This window comes from Catharus ustulatus, chromosome 22, assembly GCF_009819885.2.
Source record: "Catharus ustulatus isolate bCatUst1 chromosome 22, bCatUst1.pri.v2, whole genome shotgun sequence".
Lineage (NCBI taxonomy): Eukaryota > Metazoa > Chordata > Aves > Passeriformes > Turdidae > Catharus > Catharus ustulatus.
In genome coordinates, this window is record NC_046242.1 from 7,624,100 (window position 1) to 7,645,397 (window position 21,298).

The following is a 21,298-nucleotide window of genomic DNA, read 5'->3' on the forward strand; positions in this document are numbered from 1 at the left end:
AAGTCCATGTCCTGGCATAGCAAGCAGCATCCCTATGGAGCATCTTAATTTACTGTAGCCCTTTTCAAGGCAGCAGCAAGTATTTAATGCAGCCTGGTCATCCTAGGAGGGGGATAATATCATTAAAAAAACATGTTTGCTTCCTCTTATTATACAGTGTTCCTCATGCCATTTAGCACAGTGTAAATTCTTCTGCTCCCCCCCAGGCCCAGCAAATTCTTTACTTTATAAAATCCCTCATTTTTGCTTTCTCATCTTCATTTGCATTCAGATGCCCTTTTTTTTTTTTTTTTTAGAAAATTTAAGAAATCTTTCACACTTATACTCACTTTAGAGTGGGTGGATCCCAAACCATTGTGGGGGTGCAGGGAATACTGTGTTAAGGAACTGTACTGAAGTGATCAGGGAGAACCTGGCTTGTATCAAGCTGGTAATCATACAAATAAGATCTTTGTGCCAGAAATACTCTTTTATGTAGCAGGATTTGTGCCCAAGTGGCAATGTCAGAAATTTAGAGAAGCCAATTGGAGAGGAATTGAGATACTGACTCAGCAACAAGAGAGAGGAAATGAAAGGGTGATTTTAGAGATGTTACCTGTTCAGGCACCATTTGTTGTATTGTCTTGGAGAGCTGTTAAGATGGTTGCACTGTGTAATTAATAAATCAGTTAATTTAGCTGCCCAGACTGTTCAGGAGAGACAGAACATGGAATCCAGATCCCTTCTTTGGGCTTCAGCCCACCTTGGCACCTACTGAATGCACAGCCTGTCCTGTTCCAAAACACACACCGTGTACTTCCCAAGAAAATAATGAAGTTTCCCTTTGTTCCTCTGCTGTCTCCTGCACTCAGATGGAGACTCAGCTGGGATTTGGGGTTGGGATGGTGCCCATTGCTGCTGCACTGTTGGTTGTGTGGAAAGCAGGAGCTGTCTCCAGCTGGACTCCATCCAAGCTGCTGCCAGCGGCTGAGCACACGCCGGCCGTGCTCTGCTCTAAAAACACCTCCAGCTGAGCTTTATTCAGCAAAGTCATTCCTCTTGGTCTGAGCTCTGTGCTCAGTGAGGGGGGAGATGTGAACTTTCACAGTCAGGTTGGTATCAAAGACTTGTGATTAGACTGCAGAGCAGCAACAGGACTTCCTTTGGATTTTCCACCCCCACATTCTGCATACACGTTCGGAAGATTTTGCCACTTGCCAGCTGGAGGAACAAAGGAAGGAATCCCACACACGACTCCATGCTGCAGAGCTGGCACCAGCCACACACAGCCCCCACAGTTTGTTACTCATGTCAGAGAGAAGACACCAAAATTATGCTTTATTGGCTCTTGCCAAATCTCAGTTGGCCAGCTCAGGATGCTGGCATTGCAAGGAGTCTGGAAAGCCCAAAATTGGCAATACAGAGAGACCATTTGGCAAATGGTGTGTCATTCTTGGAGCCTAGGTCTGTAATTATGTCCTGTGTCCTCTTGAGAGGAGATGCCAAAGTTCCAGCCTTAGCAGGTGGTTTGTAACCAAATGGAACAAAACAACAGAGAACTGTGACTGTTAACAGCAAAAACATATATGTGGACTCTGATAAAATTCTTGAGTTAAGAGATGAAGACACTGGGGAGAGAATTATATGGAACCTCATGAGGATGCCCAGCAGGCTTGGTGGAAAGAATTGCACCTTGAAAGAGAGGAAAGGCATTTTTTTCTAAACTGTACATTTACAGAATGTGTTTGGTTAAAAATGAAAAAATACAGCACATTTAATAATAACATGATTTGTTGCTATAAAAGGTCAACACAATGCATTAGAAAGGAAGGTGTGGGACAAGCTGCATTAGGAGATTTGTTTGCTGGAGATTTTTACACTTTCAAAGCTGGTTTTTAGCCTAGAATGTCATGTCATGCACGGAGAAAGCAATCAGGAGCACAAGCATGGCTTTTCATTCTCTGCTGCTGACTTACTGTGTCAATTTGTCAAGTGATTTATGGTCTGGTCCTTTTAGAGAATAATTGTATCCATTCCCAAAAATGAAAAGTGCTTTAGAATGTCTAGATTTCTGTTTTAGAATATCCTCAATTCTGGCTATTGCAGCCTGACACAGACATTGACTCGATGCCAAATTGTGGTTCATAATGAAGAGTAAGGGAAATGTTTGGAATTAAGGTGTCTGGATACAAAAGGGAATTAATGACCAACTGATGTCCCTGTGTCCTGGGTGCAGAGCACATTCTGCTGCAGTCCTGTGGGTGCATTCTTTCCACATTCAAGTTTTGTTTCTGTTTTTTAATAAATCTCTCAGACGAATGGTTACTTTATTTGCATTCAATCTCACATGAGAATTGTTTGCAACACTCTTGTTTTTCTTCATGTGTTTTACTTTGTGAATAAAGTTCTTTTTGAGAGGACTAGAACTCTTCTATATCCCAAGCGCTGAAATTTTCTCCTCATCCTTTCTAGGGCAGGGAACAAAACAGAAATCAGGTTAAACTCTTCCAGTGTTAATTCACTCCCCCTTATCTGAGAGGGCTCCATCCTGTAGGACAATCCAGCATGTGCAGTAGTGTCACCTCCAGCACTGGGCTGGCAGCTCCTCCTTCCCATCCCTCCACAAAGCAGGCTGAGCTGTGAGAGGGACATGAACACACTGAGACCCCAGAGTCCCTGCTCAAAATCAAGTTCTTTTGAGTCCCCATGAGCATCATCCTTCTGGGACCTTGTGTTGTGCTTGGCACCTCCTCACACACATTTACCTTCCAGGTCTCTGCAGAGAGTGAATTGACTTCTCCTGCATGTGACAGTTCTTTTCACTGTCAAGATTTAAGCCTTGAATGTCAGAAGTTGCTTGTAGGTTGTGTTTGACTCCAGCTTTTCCATTTCCAGTTCTGTGGCAGTTTAGAAGTTGCTGCACAAGCTTTGAGTATTTCTGGAGCTGATTTGTGTGTGTGCACAGCAGCAGGATTTTATGTTGCAAATTCCCTGCAGTCTTTTGGTATAAACTAGTGATTCTCCCCCAACAAAAGGTCATGGATGAAAACAGAGCTGGACATTTAAATACCCAATGCCTTGGGACCCACCCCAACTGCTGCTACTTCTCTGTTAGATTTATGGAGAGTGAAGTTGTTTGCTGGGCAGTAAATATTAAAATGTGGTAGTTTTAGCTACAGATGTGCATTACAGTTTACTGAGTTCTAGGAAAAGCTTTTCATAACAAACTAAATAGTACTGTTGCATGTTTCTGCTCCTTTGTGTAGGTGTAAATAATTTGTGTTTACTTTCATGTAATGATGTTTTTTGGTTGTCAGAAGGTGCAGATTGCCTTAATCCATAAATTTGGTGGTGTGCAGTGTGAGCACAGCCCTGTGTCTGAGCCTGGGACAGAGTCTTGCACACAAATACACTTCAAGCTTGGGGGGTTGGAAGAAGGAATGAGCCCCATACCTCAGACATGGGCATAAACCCCCCACATTCAAATTCTGTTCCCCCAAATCAGATGGGATCTCTGGTTTTTTGTTCTTTGGAAAACATTTCCCCCCTTCCCACTCAGTACACAGAAATGGAATTGAATGCCTCCCTTTGCTGAGGGGTAGCTCAGGTGTGGGAGTAAGCAGGACTTGATAGCTTGATAGCAATTGCAGAAGATTGATCACTCACTCACCAGCATGGCCCTGCTGGCTCCCCAGGGTGTTTGGGCAGCACAGCAAGGTCAGACACCCACAGATGCTGTCACTGACACAACCTGGGAGAACATGGAGATAATAAAATAATGGTATTAGATCAGGCCAGAAGAGTGAAGCGAGAGGAGAAGCCCTGCCAAGGCTCAGAGCATGCAGTGCCCAGGCTCCTGTGGGGAAGGCTCAAGGGTGTGAGGGACACTCAGCTTCTACTGAACATTCTGTTCCATTTTGAACCTCACACATGTTGGGTGGGTGGTTTCAGGAATCCTGTTCCCTTCACTGTTTTGGTGTCTGTTTTCCATCCAAGTGACGAATTTTTTGCCCCTCTCTCTTAGATCTCCGACCTGATCCGACAAAGCACAAAGGAGTCTCCAGTGTGGGAGTTCCTCAGCCTGGGCTATGCCCTCATGCTCTGCCCATTTGTCGTTGTCCTGGGAGGGATGTTCTTCCTGGCCACAGCCCTCTTCTTCCTCAGTGACCGAGCCAAAGCTGAGCAACAGTGAGTAGCCTGGCCGTGGGGAGCGGGGAGGCACAGCCTGTTTGCTCTCTTGAACGTTGTGCTTGTACTCTTGCCCTGGCTTTGGCCCTTCCAGGTAAAGGATGTTGGGTTGTGTGTTAAGAACCTGGGCTCAGCAGAGTGCATGAGGCTGCACGAAGCACAGGGGCTTGGGTCATGCTGGCTGGGCATCCTTTACACGCTTCTGCTCTGGTGGATCTCACCTGTTGGCCACACGGCTCAGAGGAGAGCACAGGCCCCTTACACCCTTGCCTGAGCATGTCACAGCCCAGGCTGTCCATGGTGAGGGGCTGCTGTGTGCTGGAATTGGAGGAGTGCAAGGTGAGGAGCAGGAGGTGCCTCCCAGAGCTTGGTGGTCAAGGCTGCACCCACCCACCTCCATCCCCGGAGCCCGCTGACACCTCTGGCAGTCAAGAACATGAGGCAAGGAGGAAGCAAGCTGTGTGTGGGAACATGTGCACTCAAGGGTTGCTATGATAAAGAGTCTTTCCCAGTCCCTTCTTGCAGCTTCATGAAAAAAAAGCTACTGTTTTTCAGTAAAGAAACCGATTCGGATCATCTCACGGTTGGCAACTACAGTAATTCAGAAGACGCTTCCACATGACATACAAACTTCTGGGGTTAGTCTCTTTCTCATAATTGTTGAAAAATAAGAGTTCCTATGTGTAATGTCATACTCCATATGTGGGTAGGTGACTAGTCTGGTGTTGACTGTAAGTTGCCTTTGCTTTTCCTCCTCTGGAGGATGGCAGCCTTGATTTACCCCAAGGAGAAGGGCCCTGGGATATCACCCTGGGTATAGTACATGTAGAAGGGAAATTGGGTGTTTAGAGTTGACATAGGTGTGTGAACTGTTTGGGTGATATTTTCTGGCTCACACTGTCTTACCACATGGATGAAAGAGATTTGGAAGCAGTGCCACAGATGGTGCTGTGGCCCTGTAAGTGCAGTTCCACCTTCCTTTTACTAGGATACATAAATATCAAGGAAAGGAGAAGTTCCTCTATAATGAGATGTTTAAACATTGTGGAAAAACAAGACCTCATGTCCTAAGGATGGGAAGTCTTACAGAGTGGAACTTCAGTGTGGCTTTGGGGATGTGACGTGTGTGCCTGGTTTGTTATCTGCGTAGAAGGGTCTGAAGTGGCAGGAAGGGAAGTTGGAGATTAGGAAGGACTTCCTAAGAGAAAAAAGAGGTAAATCTTACAGCAGATTATTTGGGGAAGACATGAAAGCTTGTTTCTGATGGCCTCCCTGGCATGGCATGAGGCAGGAAGGTGGGACCTGCTCTCCAGCTTGTGTTCTCTCTCCAGCCCATGGATCTGCTCTCCAGCCCTGTTTGGTGCTGTGTTTGTGCACATCAGCTGTGCATGCCAGCCCAGGCAGTGACCACCTGGAGACACAGCAAGATGAACATAAATTTCTGGGTGCTCAGGGTGGCTTTTTTACTGCAAGGAGCCAAAAGTCCTATTTGTTGTCAGTGCAGCAGATGAAACCCCTCTCTAGCATTTTCCTTTACTCACCTGATTGTGGGAAAGCTTCAGGGCTTGTCTTTCCTGTGTTCAAAGGATAGTGTGTTCAGGGGAGAGTGCTTGTTCCAGTTCTAACTGTGGTGATTTGTGTCCCTTTGCATCACAGTGTGGCATGGTAGCACCTCAGGTGGTGAAGAAGGGGCTCAGGATTCAGATAGTGATGAGTTCCAGGTCACTCCCATTTTTTCAGCATGTCAAACCCACCTGGACCTTTATGCTGAGCAGGGCACTGTGGTATCCAGCTGTTCTCAGCTCCAGTGGAGATCTCAGGGAAGATGGTTTTGGTTCACTCAGGAGACACCACAGGTCACAGCTGGGTGACTCTGCTTGGCTGTCAGCACTGGTGTGTCTTACTCAGTTGTTTTACCAAAGCCCCAGTTTTGCAGCAGTGTTAATGTGGGGGGAGATCACATCCACACCTCTAATTGTTCCTGCACAAAAGGGAATATTCCTCTGTTGCTGTTCTGGTTGCAGCTCTGGTTGTACTCTACCCACATCCAGAGCAACCAGCCTCCCAAACAGCCACTGCTCCATTCCTAGAAGAAAAACATTCAGGTGTCAAACCTGGTTTTGTTTCTCTTTGTCTTTTAGCATCATTCCCTTTGCTGACTCACATTTGTTGATGAATCTTGTATTAGTCAGTCATAGATATTTTGTGTTGAAAACTGTGGAGAACAATTGTCATAAGTAATGGTTAAGAAAATAATTTCTCTCAAGTGAGTCCTAGGAAGGGTTTGTTCTTTCTGGGGTGTGCCCACTCCTATGTTAAAAATACATTGGCATGCTGCAGTGAGATTCCTGGAGTGCAGCCTCACTCAAGTTGCTGAGGAGGGAGAGTGAAGTAAGAGAGAATTAAGGCTGGAGGCTGTGGAGGGACCCATGTGCAGCAGGGTCTGTGCTGCCCAGCAGGTCCTGTCTGCCCCCCTTGGCAGCTTCAATGGCTCCTCAGAATTTGTGGGGCAGGATTTATTTGTTAGTACCTCCATGCTTGCCTGTGAGAGGAAAGGTAACAGAGCATTTTGCTATTAGCAGATAAAAACTCCTTGCTGGACCCCAGCTCCATGTCCAGCTCCCACCTGCCAGGCCATCTGCACTTGGCATCACACACCTTTGGCAGAGGCTGTTTGCTGCCCAGCCAGTCCTCCCTTCCATCCTACCTATTGCTTGCTGGCTACAGAGGAATTTCTATTTCAGGATGCCTTGTTTTCCCTCTGCAGTCAGTCCTGCTGCTCAGACACCAGGAGTTGGAAAGAGGCTTTGCCAAAAGAAATCAATTAACCTGCGGGAATCACGAGCGCCGGTGTCACACGCCAGAGATTAAAGCCATCCATCAGTGCCAGGGTCAGGGCACAGGGCAGCTGTCAGCCACCCCTCCAGTGAGCTCATATGGGAGCAGAGAAGTGGAACACTGCTCCCACAGCCTGTGGAAGCTGAGCTGTCCCTGCTTTAGTTCCCACACTTCTCTGAAATGTAGTTCAGGGATTTATTGCTGGGATTTCTGTGTTTGTTTGGTTCTTTGTGTAACCGTCTCTGGGCATTTCCTTAGAAATAATTTCTTCTTGCAGGAGGGCAGATACCAGGATAGCAACTCTTTCCTGTAAAGCTTCCTCCAGTTTCCACCACACTTCCTTTCGAAAAAGAATTTCCAGGCTTTCACACTACTTTTATCATTGCCACAATTCCTGGCATATTTTGGAGTTTTTTAGCACAGGAATTCCAGTCAACAAGGCTGCTCACAAAACACTAATGAAAAAAATTCTTTCTATAGCAATTTTTTTTTAAACACAATTCTTTTATTACCATTTTCATGCTGCTTCAGAAGTCTGATAGCTTAAAGAGGCTTTTAGAAAATGCAGTACTAGCAGAGAACAGGATAGAGTACATCTCTCTGTGCTGATAATCCAATCATTTTGGGGACTAGTTCTATAAAACAAATTTAATCCCACAATTCCAAAGTGATAAGAGAGAGAAAACAGTTAAGAATGGGTACTGTAAGAGGTCTTAGACATTAGTAATGATAGATTCTGTAATTGCTCTTTAAACCACTCAATTACAATTCCTTCTGTGATATCACTTGACTAGGTTGCTGTTTCTTCCCTGCTCTGCACCTCTGCAGAGGAGGGTTAAAGCAGTTTTATTTCCAAACATCAGCACTCTGACCTGTAATTCTCTTACCTGCTTGAGGAATATTGGTGAAACCCAAGCTAGACTTTAGACTGTCTGGAAAACAATACAGTCTTGCCATGGCAGAGCCCTCTGAAGTGGATCAGAAATCTGATAATTGCATTTTATCCTCAAGCCCATCCCAGGTACCTGTGCAGCCCTGCCAAGGAGCTGTTTCCAAGGCTGGGAGCAGTCCAGGTTCTTCACTCCATGGAGGTAAAAGCTCAGCACTGCTGAGAGTTGTGTGTGTGGTTTGTGTTCCCCCCTCCTCACTCACAGTGCAGAGGACTGGGACAAGCAAAGCCTCACCCTGCAGGGCTGCAGAAGAAAAGCCTGCCTTTGGTACTTGCTAGAAGCTCCATCAATAATTAGGAAAAATGTGCTTTTTTTATTATGAAAAGGGATTCAAAAAAGTCCTTTTCCCAAGCTGTGACAACTTTTGAGTACCTGGGATGTAAATCACTGTAGTTGTGTGTATCAGGATCCTTTCCTGGGCAGTGAGTGCAGTGATCCTGCCCTGTCCCCAGCCATGGGCACTCCTAGCTGCTGCTGAGAATCCAAATTCACCTGGATTCTTCCTGAAAAACCACCCTGTGCAGGTGTGGGATACTCTGCTCCTCAAAGGTTTTTGTTGCTTTAACTCGGTGGTTTGGGGGTATTTTGTTTGCTTGTTTGTTTGGGGTTTTTTGGGTTGTTTTTTTGTTTGTTTGTTGTTGTTGTTGTTTTTTGTGGTTTTTTGTTGGTTTGGTTGGTTTTTGTTTTTGTTTTTGTTTTTTACTTAATCCCTGGTTTTACACCTGGAAACATTAAATTTTCTAGTTTTTCCCAGCAGCATGACAAGATGTTTAGGATGGATGTCCAGGTTTTGTAGTGGCTCAGTCCCTCTCTGCATGATAGAGGCTGGATATTTTCACCAAGGATACAGCAATGCAGATCAGGCAGCAGGGTGCAGCTGCAGTGTGGATCCCTGGTGCAGCCAGAGCAGGAACAAACAGCTGAGCTGCACTGATGCAGCTTTCAGAACAAAAGAATTTCAGTCTTTAACCAGTGACCACTCAGCACCTGAGAGCCTGCAAACCTCAATGGTTCACCCTTTGTTTGCATAGTAAGAATCAGGTTATTTAAACAACTCAAGCAGGTTTAATCTTATTAAATTAAACATTTAATAAGAAAAAAATTTACTCTTTACACTTTTGATCAGATGTGGAAGTTCTTGCTGAGTAGAAGTGCTGGTGGACATTTCATTTTAAAAGTGGTGTGTACAAACACTAGAAAAAAAAATACTCTTTACAGAGGAGATAGAAAAATCCACAAAAAGAACCATCCCTAGTCCAGACATTTCTGCTGTCTTAAACATGGCACATCTTCAAATTGCATTACAGGAAAAATGAGAATAATCCATTTTCAGGCTCTTTCTTCTGCCTTATATCAGGCTTATTTTTAGCCTTTTGCAGAACTGGATATAAAATTACCTCCCAGTTCTCCTATTGCAGCAATTTGAAAGTGTCTGACCTTATTTTTGCTTTGCAGATTCTATTATGTGGGGCAGGAGAAGGACTTAGAGAGTTGTCAGCCCTTCCTTTCTCTCATTTTCCTATGGCAGCAGTTGGGACAGAAAGGACCCAGCAGGTGACCTGATGTTGTTACCATCAAAGCCCAGAGTCCCCTCCATTAACCATTCCCAGGAATTGCAGCTGACTGATGCTGAGTGTGCTCCATTCTGGTAGTTTGCATTGCCAGAAAGAACATTCCTTCTCTGAAATAGCTGGAGCTGTGGGGTTTGAAGAGGCTGGACACTTATTTTAGAGCTCTGTGTCAGTGCTGCATTGAGGCAGAGTTTGGATTTGAGGATTTCAGGAGCTGCATGTGGATTTTAACAACTCCCAAAAAGGGATATTTGAGAACAGTTTGCTCACTGTTGATACTCAGCTGCTTATGGGCAGGAATATCATTGCTTCACTTGTTTTGACTTTACAAAAGAAAAATAATGTAAAATTTCCTACAGTAGTAGAAACTCACAATGCTTTTTTAGCCCAGATAAGATATCCTTGGTCTTTGAAGCCACATGGATTTACAGCAAAAAGCCCAGGTTAAGATACAGAGGAGCTGTGGTGATGGAAGGAGAGAGGCAAGGAGGGAGTTTTGGTATCTGAGAGTGGCATGATAAAAACTCACAGACTGCAGATGGAACAGGATTAGACTATTAGATGGTTTATATGGAATCTGTGTTAAGAATATGAAGGGGAGAGGTGGTGAAAATGTCAGCAGTTCTATTATTGGTTGAAAAAGCTCCTTGTGGAGCTGTTGGTTTTCTCACCTGTTTACTGGCCATGTTTGTAATTCCATGAAGAAAGCTTGCAAAACCAAGAATGTAACAACTTGGGACTTGAATTTTAAATGCTGGTTTGCTGCTGCAGTTGGGAGCTGCTGGTGTCATGCAGATGGAAAATAGTGTCATCCAGAACAATTGCTGATTTGTGGTGTCACTTTAGTCAGCCTGCAGATTTCCTGCAGGTCAGGTGGGGAGGTGTCCAAGGTCAGTGTGGCTGTTCACAGGCAGTTTGAGCTCAGCTGTGGTCCTTACACAGTGTCTGAAATGTGCTGTTGGCAGAGGAGCTTTCTTTAATCCAGGCAGAAGGATGGGGGCAGCTGGTGCTGGCACAGGGGGCTGCAGGCAGAGCTCTGGGTTCTCCAGAACCACCCATTCCCAAATTGATCCCCTGTGCCACAGAAAAAGGAAAGCAATATTCCTACTCTATTCCTAGCTACTCAGTGCTCTCCCACAGCAAGAATGGAACTTTCCCATGTGCCTTATGCTGTAGGAAAACCAAAGCTCACTTTTCCAAGAGCTCCTGAGCAAGAGCTACTTGGGAGTCATCCTGCTGTCCTGGCTGCTGACTGTCTGCTGTGAGCCCCAAGAAATCAGATGTTGTCCCTAAAATGCTGTAAAACAGGATTGAAGGCACTTTCCCACAAGGTACAAGGGGCACTGAAATCATCTGCTACCAATGGACTCAGTATGTCAATTGGTGTTGGCATTGCAAAGGAGAATTCTTGGCATAGAGGGACTGTGCCATGCAGGAGGAGATTTTAAATTCTTACTGAGACAGATTCTTTGCTAAGGCTGGCCTGGCACAGAGACAAAATCTGATCAGGTCCCACACAGGTGACTGGAGCACTGAGCAGAAGGCAGCAGCCTTCCAAGCAAGAAACAATCTCTGACACAAGGAAATAGAAGAATTCATGAAAAATTCAGCTCTGCTCTTTCCTGATGTCAGAGCATTTTGCAAAGGTATTGGCTTTTATGAGCAGCAGTGACCTCTCCTTGTGCAGCAATCTGCAAGGCAGATACTGTGACTGTGGCTGTGTTAGAGCAATTTACTTGTGGCTGGGTCCTAGACCTGGGCCAGGCTTTAACCCCAAGTCCCTCCCAGCCACTTGCTCCCTGCCCCACCAGCACACTGGGGAGAATTGGAAGGGTAAAAGCTGAAAAACTTGTGGGTTGAGTACAGTTCAATAGGGAAAGCACAAGCTGCACCACAAACAAAGCAAAACAAAGCAAAGAATTAATTCCCCACTTGCCATGGCAGGTGGGTGTTCAGCCATCCCCCAGGAGAGCAGGGCTCCTTTACACACAGGTCACATGCAAGGACAAACACCTTTACTCCAAACATGCTCCCTTCCTCATTCTTCCCTCACTTAATGTACTGAGCACAGCATCATAAGGTGTGGAATATTGCTTTGGGTCTCCTGTCCTGGCTGTATCTCCTCCCAGCTTCCATGCACACCCAATTCCTCACCAGCATGGCAGGAGCAGAAAATGCCTTGGCTCTGTGCAAGCCCTGTTCAGGAATAACAGAAACATCTCTGTATTATCACCCATGTTCAGCACAAACCCAAAACACATCCCTACTCCAGACAATGGCAGAAAATTCAATTAAATCTACTCCAGCCAAACCCAGCACAGCCTGAATAATATCTTTCAGAGAAACAGGGACAAACTGTTTGAGTATTTCCTCCAGTGCTCCTGTAAGGAGTGTCTTAAGTGCTCTGGTTTGGTCATTCCCAAAGTTTCTGCCAGACCTCTCCAAGCCAGATGGGGATTGCCAGGATTGTAACAGTGCAGTGAAATGGATGGATGGGTGGGTGGATGGATGGATGGATGGATGGATGGATGGATGGATGGATGGATGATGGATGGATGGATGGATGGATGGATGATGGATGGATGGATGGATGGATGATGGATGGATGGATGGATGGATGATGGATGGATGCATGCATGCATGTGTGGATGTTTCCTTGAGGCTCCAGGCCAGGCTGGACAGGGCTTGGAGCAGCTACTGGAATGTGTCTCTGCCATGGCAAGGGGTTAGAGTGAGATGGTCTTCAAGGTCCCTTCCAACCCAACGCCTTCCATGGTTCTATTATTATCCACACCTGGTAACTCAGAGGTTGGTGAAAGCATGAGGCAGTTATTTTGGAGGATAAGAAGTATGTTTTTAATCAAGTGCCATCAGGAAGTTCTACAGGATTTTCTATTTTAAGATTTAATTCGTTCTTATCTGCTTTTTATGTCATGTTTTCTCCCCCTTGCCATCCAGTCATTCAATCAAAAGTGAGGCAGTCTGCTGCCTCTTTTCTCCATTATTTCAGTGGATGTAAGTGCATGTTGTTACACACATACACATTCTGTGGCACTAAAAATCCCTCCACATCAATACTGAGCCCATCAATATCTGGCAGAATTATACTTACAGAGACAGACCGAGGCACAAAGTTTAGAGATCTGCATCATCACAGAGTTCAGTGGTCCATGTCAGACTACCCCACAGATTGGTGAGCTCTGGAGCTCATTTCCATCCAGGTCCTTGGGACCCTGACTGGTGCTGTTAACTGCTCATCTTCACATCTGTTCTGCTGCAGCTGCCTGGGAAAATAGCAAGAAAGCTTATTGATTTTTCCTTTATGCCAGTTTTCTCCTCAGTAAAGATGTGTGAAAGAGAAAAAAGTGAAGCTGACCTATGTTTCTGCCTCTGGAGACAAATCAGCACCTGGATTAAATGAACAGATGGAAAATACTCACAATCTGTGCAGCTTTAAGGGGCTGAACCAAATAGAGAGGAAAATATATTTGCTGTGCATGATTATCATATTTTGTTTGCTAAACCCACTGACATGCAGGAAGAAAAGGGGATTTGAGCCAATTCATTTCTCCAGTGCAGCTGGAGGAGCCTGTCCCCACCAGAGAGCTTCAGTGCACACTGACAGAGCAATGCAGAGGGAAGGGAGCTCTGGGGAAGGGCTGTGCACACCCAGCTCCTGTGTGAGCCTGGGGAAGGGCTGTGCACACCTAGCTCCTGTGTGAGCCTGGGGAAGGGCTGTGCACACCCAGCTCATGTGTGAGCTCTGGGGAAGGGCTGTGCACACCCAGCTCCTGTGTGAGCTCTGTGGAAGGGCTGTGCACACCCAGCTCATGTGTGAGCTCTGGGGAAGGGCTGTGCACACCCAGCTCATGTGTGAGCTCTGTGGAAGGGCTGTGCACACCCAGCTCATGTGTGAGCCTGGGGAAGGGAGCTCTGGGGAAGGGCTGTGCACACCCAGCTCCTGTGTGAGCTGTGTGGAAGGGCTGTGCACACCCAGCTCATGTGTGAGCCTGGGGAAGGGCTGTGCACACCCAGCTCCTGTGTGAGCTCTGGGGAAGGGCTGTGCACACCCAGCTCCTGTGTGAGCCTGGGGAAGGGAGCTCTGGGGAAGGGCTGTGCACACCCAGCTCCTCTGTGAGCCTGGGGAAGGGCTGTGCACACCCAGCTCCTGTGTGAGCCTGGGGAAGGGCTGTGCACACCCAGCTCCTGTGTGAGCCTGGGGAAGGGCTGTGCACACCCAGCTCATGTGTGAGCTGTGTGGAAGGGCTGTGCACACCCAGCTCCTGTGTGAGCCTGGGGATGGAGAGCTGCAGGTGCACAAAGTCCCTGGCTAGGAATGAGAGCACAGGCAGGCAGCAGCCACATGAGCACAATTCCTCCCCCAAAGCAAACTCCTCCTGTGCCAGATTATTGGTTGAATTTGGTTAGAGTTCTCTTAGCATCCTTTTCCTTCAGCAAACTGACCTCAGCTCCATCAACAGCCCGTTCCTGCAGGCTGCATAACCTGTCAGATGCATCAGGAGGCTCAGTGCTTGGACTATTTTTAACTGTGCCATCCTTGTGCCACTCACTTGGAGCTCTCTAGGCTGATGTATCACTGTTGCTCTCCTTGCCTTTCAGTCACTGTTTCCAGCTGCAGCCTGCTTGGAGTCTGAAGTTCTGCAGGAATTCATGTTATCAGTCACGACTTGTCCCAGAATTACTGACTTCACCATCAAAACAGCTTGAGGTCAGTCAGAGCAGGAGCTGCTCTCTGGGATCAATCCTTGATTCCACTGTTCTTACTGCAGGTAACAGGTTGTAGTGAGGGTTAAGGTTCTGCAGCCTTTTTTTGGGGAGGACTTGGAGGCTGTGGCAGCTTGTTCAGCATCCCAGGAGAACTGCTGTGGAGCAGGGAACCAAAGGCATCTCCTTGCAGCTGCAGGTGAAAATGGGAACTATGCTTAGCTAGTGCAGGGCAGGGATGGCTAACCCAGTTACCTGCTGCACTGTTGATCAAAAACTGTATAATGAAGGTACACGCGTGAACTGGAGAGTCCAGCCTGCTGGGTTTGCTCCTCCTGAGGTGTCTGGTGAAAGGTGGTGCAGGACTGGGAGCAGAGTTTGCACTCAGGGTGTGGCAGAGTCCAGCTGAGAGGTCTCTGGTTTGTTTGGGCTTCTGCAGTGAGCAAAACAGTGAAAGAACAGCTATGGCTTTGATTTGTTACAGGGGCTGCTCCAGCTCTCTACTCCATAACTCTGTGTTCATGGATCAGTTGATAAAATTCACTCTTACAGCTGAAGTCATGCAGGTGTGGAGCTGCAAATGACCATCCTTAGCCTCTGTTTTCCTTGTCCAATCTCAGGCAGCAATATCAGCTTTGAATGCTGCTGTTTCAGCTGGAATTTCAGACTGCTGCATCTGGCTGGGCTGCTCATCATCCCTGAGACACAGGTGGAGGAGAATGTTGTTGCTCTGATGCCAAAAGAACACCTTTTAACTGGCTGTATTTGAAAAGAGATTTGTTTCTCATAGATTAAGGCCATAAAGTTTCATTACCTTTCAAGGATGTCTGGCCATGAACTTTTCACACCTAAAATTTCAGGTTTCAGTGTGTTTACAAGGCCTTTTGGAGATGTTTTTAACCTCCCAATGTCTGAGGAAGTTCAGACAGGAGGAATCTGCTGGGGGGTGCCATTAGTGACTGGTCCCTTGTCCCTTCCTAAAGCACTCCTTCAAACAGGCATTTGATGGCACATTGCATTAGAAACACAGAATTCTCTCCTATGAAATTAAGGAGAAGGATCTTTAATGACTGGCAGGAATTCCTGCTAAGTCCAGTGGTCCAGCTGCCCCTGCAGCCCCAGTACTTCTGCCTGCTGACACAAAAACTCAATACTAAAACACTCCTGCTCAATAACTCAAAAAATGAGTTCTTTTCAGGCTAGAAGGACCCTACTGAAGCATTCAGTACAACATTCAGTTGTAAAAATTAAATTATGTTAAGTACAGCAGGCTGTAAAAACCAGGACATAATTTCCTAATGTGCTTCTCAGTTACAAAAGCCAGAGTCTGGCTTGTTTAGATAGCAAGAAAACTGGGCTTTGGGAAAGCTGCAGGATGCTGAAATACAGGTGGTGTTTAACTTAGGCATGAAACTTGGCATAAACTGAGCTGGCAGCATTCCCAAATGAGCACAGCCTCTCTTGGAGCCTGGGGCACAGCAGTGCTCACACCCTGAGGTGTGTCCTCCCTGCTGCCATCCTGCTCCTGGCTGGAGCTCAGGGACAGAGGGGACACATCCCTGGAGCCCAGCAGGACACACATCCCACCAGTGCTCCTCAGAGCTGGAGCAGACAGAGCTCCAGCTGAGAAGGGGATCTGGGTTCTCCCCTTGCTGGCCCAGGGTGGAGCAGAAGGTTTTTGCACTGGATGTGGGCAGCAGGAATTCTTTCAAATCCCTGGGACTGCCCAGCAGTGCTGGCTGCACTACAACCTGTAATCTCCATTAGCTGCTGGCAAGGCTGGAAGGGACAGAGCATTTGGGGAATAATCCTGCCCAGTTCCTGAAATAGAGCATAGCTGACCTGTAAAAGATCCTGGCCAGTCATCTGTTATCTTAAATTGGCTGTCTTGTCCTCATGCAGGTCTCTAACCGGCCGAGGTGCAGTGGAATTAGATCCATTTCACATAGCATAAATATTTAACAGCTCTAGAGCATGTAGTTTAATATTAAACAGACAGTCTTATAAATACTTCAGAATTATAGATGCTGTCACAGTACATGGAAATGACTTGATAGGATCTTGGAGAAATATTTAGGTTTGACAGGAGAGGAAGTGATGGAGCTAGAAAGCATCAGCCACATTTTTAACTGCTAGAGGAGTCCCTAAAAAAACCAAAAAGTTGTATAGCTTCTGTTCTTAAAAGGCAATTTGGGTGAGTTTCCTCCTCCTCCAGAAATAACAGACTGGTTCCCACCCTACTCTCTTCAAGGAATAAAAACATTCACAATCTTAAAAAAACACTGCAAAGAAAACAGAGCAGTTTAGGAGCCAATGTTCAGTGATCCATTCAGTGTGGGATTATCGTTTTTAGAAAGGCAAGTGGTGCTTAATGAGGGATTTAGATGCTCTTGAGCCTTGTTATTGTAAGCCCTACATTTTGCCACCTAACAGAGTTCAAAATTTATTATTTGTAGGTTTGCTTTAAAAAAAGTAAACAAAATCCCACCTGACCCATAATTTGAGCCCCACTGCCGTTGGTGGCAGTGAGCACTGTCTGCACAGGGCTTCAGAGGGTCTGGGGAGGCACTGTCCCAAATTTGGGCACTATTTCAGCTCTCTCTCGTGCCCACCAGCTTCCTGTGTGATCCCTGAAAGTCATTTCTCTCCCCAGCAGGCTCACAAGTCATGTGCAGTCTAATTTCCCAGCAAATCTTCTGCAAGCTTGTCAGGATTAGCCCCTCCAGGCTTCTGTTCCCATCTGTGAAACAGATACAGCAGGACTTGAGAGAAATGTGTTAAAGTGAAAGGGTGGTGCATTTTATCCCATAGGAGGCTGAGCTGTTACACAAGCAGGAAAGTTGTGTCTATTTGCAGTTGTGTCAGCAATGCAGGTGGGTTCTCTATGCTAAAGTCATGGCAAAAGTAACTTTTTCTGTATAGATTCTGTATCCTCTAGGAATGTGGAATGATGTGGTAAGGGATAGGACTTTCAAACATTATGGCTCACTCAGACCTCTGGAGTTTTAGTGTTCTGTGATAGTTTTGTGGCATTCCATAGCTTCCTTCCTACTTTTTGAAGTTGGCTGTAGCATTCCCAGGTAATTTTCTCTGTTGTATCCTGCACAATTCCAATACTCAATACAATGTGATTTCCAGTGCAGTGGGGTTACCAAGAATGGGACTTGTACAAAGAAACTTGGGTCAGTTCTTCCATCAGAAAGATTTCAGTTTATAGCCTGGAAAGGCAGAAAAAGCACAGAGGCTTCAATGCCCCTTGGAGTCCTGTGGGGTTGGTGTGAAGAGCTGTGGGCTGGACTGGACCAATTCCTGATGCAGAGATTTCCTGGAAGGTATCCCCTGAGTACTGCTTTATCCTGGAACATGTAGTGAAGAGCTACAACTAAGTTTTAATGTGTCCAAAGAAGAGTGAAGTTTCTTGTGAATTTGTCACCTGACATGGCCTCAGGCAGTGGCAGTTCTGTGATGTTCCCTGGGCACCTGTCTGAGGATTTCGCTGATGCAGAGAGAACCTGCCTTTGACAGCAGAGGTGCAAACCCCTGCTGGGCAGTTCGGTTCTTGGTTGAAGCTGTCTTGCTTTGAGAGAAATGTGTCTGCTAAGGAAGGGAATGGAAAACATGACACCCTTCCCTCTGAATTATTATAGCTGTGAAATTAAGGAGCTTTCAGGCATATGGGAAAAGGAATAGCAGTTCCTTCCTAGGGTGTGTAAGAAGGCAAACAAGGAGCAGCAGCAGCAGCGAGGCAGCGCAGCCCTGTCCCGGCTGCACAGAGCAGGGCGCTGTCCCCGGTGCAGTTCCGGGCACGGCCGGCAGGGGCGCTGCCGGCTCCTGGCGGGCAGGGCTGCCATGGCTCCCGCGCCGCCAGGGGGCGCTGTGGCGCGGCTCGGGCCCCACACGGCCATGGCGGCTCGGCCGCAGAGGGGAGGGAAAAGGGGCAGCGCCTCACAGACCCCCGGGGCAGCCAGGCCCGGTTCCCCAGCAGGAGCAGCCAAAGGAGATGTAGCAGGAACCTCGCAGTAGCGAGCTGGAGAGGCAGGGAGGAGCAATATCCTGGGCTAGATGAGATGTGACAGAAATTGTGCAGCTGTAGGTAGAACCATGGGGTGTCCCGGCAGGCAGGGACTGCTGCAATGAGAGGCACGGCCGGGGCTGAGCAGCAGCAGCCCGGCTCTGGAACAGGGCCAGGAGAGGCTCCCTGGGAGCAGAAAGGAGCTCAGGGATGCCGGGGTTTCCCCTGAGGCACCCCAGCAGATGTGGAAATCCCTTTTTTAGTGAGACAGGGTGTTAATAAGGTCCCAGTTCAGGCCGCTCTCCCAAGCAGCAGCTCTGGGCTGGGCTCTGGTGGTGCCAGTGAATTCCTTCACCCAAGCAGCTCCTCCACCGTCCTTCTCCAAAGCTGAGAACAGCAGAGCTGCCCCAGCCCCTTTTTATTTTTCCCTCAGCCCAATTCTCACATATCTCTGTCCTTCCCAGAGAATCCCCCAAGGCAGAAAGAGGGAGCAGCCAGCTGGAGCCTTCCCCTGAGCTGTTGGTGCTCCTTTTGACTCCCTTAAGTACCTGGTCATTATTGTCTCCTACCAACACATGCAGGAGAAACTTCTTTTAGAGCAAGAAACAAGAACTCTAAACCCCAACCCCAGCACAGCCGACCTGCACTGGCAGGTGGAGACTCTCCCTTTGTGACTCAGATTTATTTTTGCTGCTACTGCCCCAGTTCAGCCAGACAGCCCTTGGGTAAAGCACTCAGCCAGGGCTGGAGGCGTGGTGGGGCTTTCCCAGTGTTGTAAGAATCCAGGTGTTCCCACTGAGGTCAGCGAGCTAGAGAGCAAGTTCCAAAGGTCTGCAGTGCGAGGATGACAGCTCTGACAGCTGTGTGTGTCACTACCAGAGGCACTCACTCCTGTCCCCAAGTAACAAGAACAGCGTGGGAGGGGACAAGGGGAGCTGCTGCTGAGGAAGGTTGAATTCCCCAGGGCATGCAGTGCAAGGACAAGCAGCAGGTGCAAGGGATGGACTTGGTAGGTCGTGGTGCTGTCCCTGGGTCCCACAGAGCAGCCAGGAGCTGTCCTTGTTGCCCTCATCCCAGGAGCTGCAGGACAGCTCCTGCCTGGTGGCACAGCAGGCCCTGCCAGACGCTGTCCGTCACCAGGGAGCAGGTGCCTGCAACAACAGCAGGTCTTCAGGGGCTCTGAGCTGAAAGACATTCACTTCTTCTTAATTTAATTTTTATTTGTGATGACTGTTTACATTTGTGCTGTCAGGCTGAAGGACACCAACAGCCACTGTCCAATCTTGTACTGGCTTAGGGAAATAGTAGCTGTCTGGATGCCTTTGGGACCTTCCCAAATCCTTGTCAATTAGTGCCAGCAATGTTATTTGGCATGTTCCAGCCATTGTCAGCACTGCTGTCAGGCACCCCTGTGTGACAAGAGGTGCTTTATACCATTGTGCAGGACAGTTATTAATGTCCCACTTCTTTAGACACTGTTAAGCAACCAAAACCTGGATTTGCCAGGCTGGTATGTTATTAGGAATCCATTTCTTTGCTGATTGCAGCTCTCACACAACACTTTTGTTTTCTCTTCACCAGGGTGAATCAGCTTGTGATGCCACCAGCCTCTGTGAAGGTCTGAGACGGTGAGTGTCCCAAACCAGCAGTAGGTTTCAAGCTCCAGCTCTGCTCCAAACCTGTCAGCCCATTTCTTTCCTTATGAATTGCAGAGAAGTTTCCTTAGCCAGCTCTGGTTTGCACCTTTGCCACCCTCAGCCCAAAGCAGAGCAAATCAAGAACAGGGAAAGCAGGGATCAACAAAGTGTCCTTTGTGGTATCAAGTTGTTTCCAGAACCTGTGCTCCCTTCTTTGAGCAGAAGAGCCCATGTTACCTGTATTCCTTTGACCACCAGCACTGTGACTGTCCCAGGCCAGAACTTAAAACCTTTTGGTGTTCACAAAACCTCCTACTGCCCTGCTCTGGGTCAAACATGGGCTGCCACCAAACCACCGTTTCTGGCATAGTCCAAACTTCCTGCAGAAAGTGTTTCCTGGCAGCAGCTGACCCTGCATGTTATTGCTGGACTGTCCCTCTGCAGCCCTCGATGCAGGGCAGCACCTCTGAGCCACAGGGACCATCCCCTTCCTGCTGCCCACCCTGTCCCTTGTGTTCATGCTGTCCTTATCACTCCCCCACAGCCACCAGTGATAAACACTTCCCAGCATTTTACTGAAGCCAAAATTAATTAGAGCAAGTTTTTGAAGAGGAGATTTCTTTCCTATAAATTAAATGCATTGAAAGACTAATCAGAAAATCAGAACTCAATAAGACACTTCAGAATGGCCTTTTGAAGGAAAAGATTTACTACAATCTCTAGCACAGCAGATGTGTTATTTCCACAGAGGGGAGTGGATTTGGGCATAGGACTGCCTGGAGTTTGCAGGCTCTGGGCTGGATGTGTGTTCACACAGTATTATTTAACAGTAGCTTTTGGATAAAGCTGGAGGGGTTTTTTTTTTAAAGTGCCATCAACAAATCTGGGAGGAAATACTTGGTGCTGTTGGTGAAACTTGTAAACCAGTTTTGTACAGGTTGAAAGTAACCAGGACACCATCACAGGGGAGTTTTTCTGTAGTGCAGCAGCCACTAGTTTTTAAGGTCAGAAGCAATTTCCTGCATAAGATGGAGCACAGACCCTCTCACAGGAAATCCTGCAGTGAGAGAACGGATTATCCTTGCCCCATTATCTAGGAGAGCAGTTGGCTGGTAGATGTGGTAGCTAGGCCACCACAGTGGGACCTGAGCTGTGAGGAGAGGTGCTGACATGATCCCCAAAGCAGCAGGGACCAGCAGCAGTGCCTGCTCTGCCTTGGCAGCAGCACTCTGAGCTGGGCTGGGCTCTCTTCAGTAAACTGAGGGGGTCAAAAGCAGTCTACAAAAATGGAACCTGCAATGTGAGAGCTGCTTCAGCCCACAGCAGGAGCAGTTGTGCCTACACAGCTGGCCTTAAACACTTCACAGGATCTACACCTGCCTGTCACCCCCTGGAGCA

At 47.3% G+C, this 21,298-nt stretch overlaps 1 protein-coding gene across 4 annotated transcripts in view; it reads left to right on the forward strand.

The window, feature by feature from the left end:
- LOC117006030 (protein spinster homolog 2-like) overlaps positions 1-21,298 on the forward strand; it is a 135,205-nt gene that overhangs the window by 110,608 nt on the left and 3,299 nt on the right. For 2 of the 4 annotated variants that reach the window (XM_033078251.2, XM_033078252.2), the window contains 3 exons: positions 4,004-4,167; positions 14,147-14,255; positions 19,845-19,891. In XM_033078251.2, the coding sequence (XP_032934142.1) occupies positions 4,004-4,167; positions 14,147-14,255; positions 19,845-19,891 (320 nt within the window). Of the gene's footprint in view, positions 1-4,003; positions 4,168-4,722; positions 4,806-14,146; positions 14,256-19,844; positions 19,892-21,298 lie in introns of all 4 variants that reach the window. The other 2 variants (XR_004419939.2, XM_033078253.2) reach the window with 2 other exon arrangements.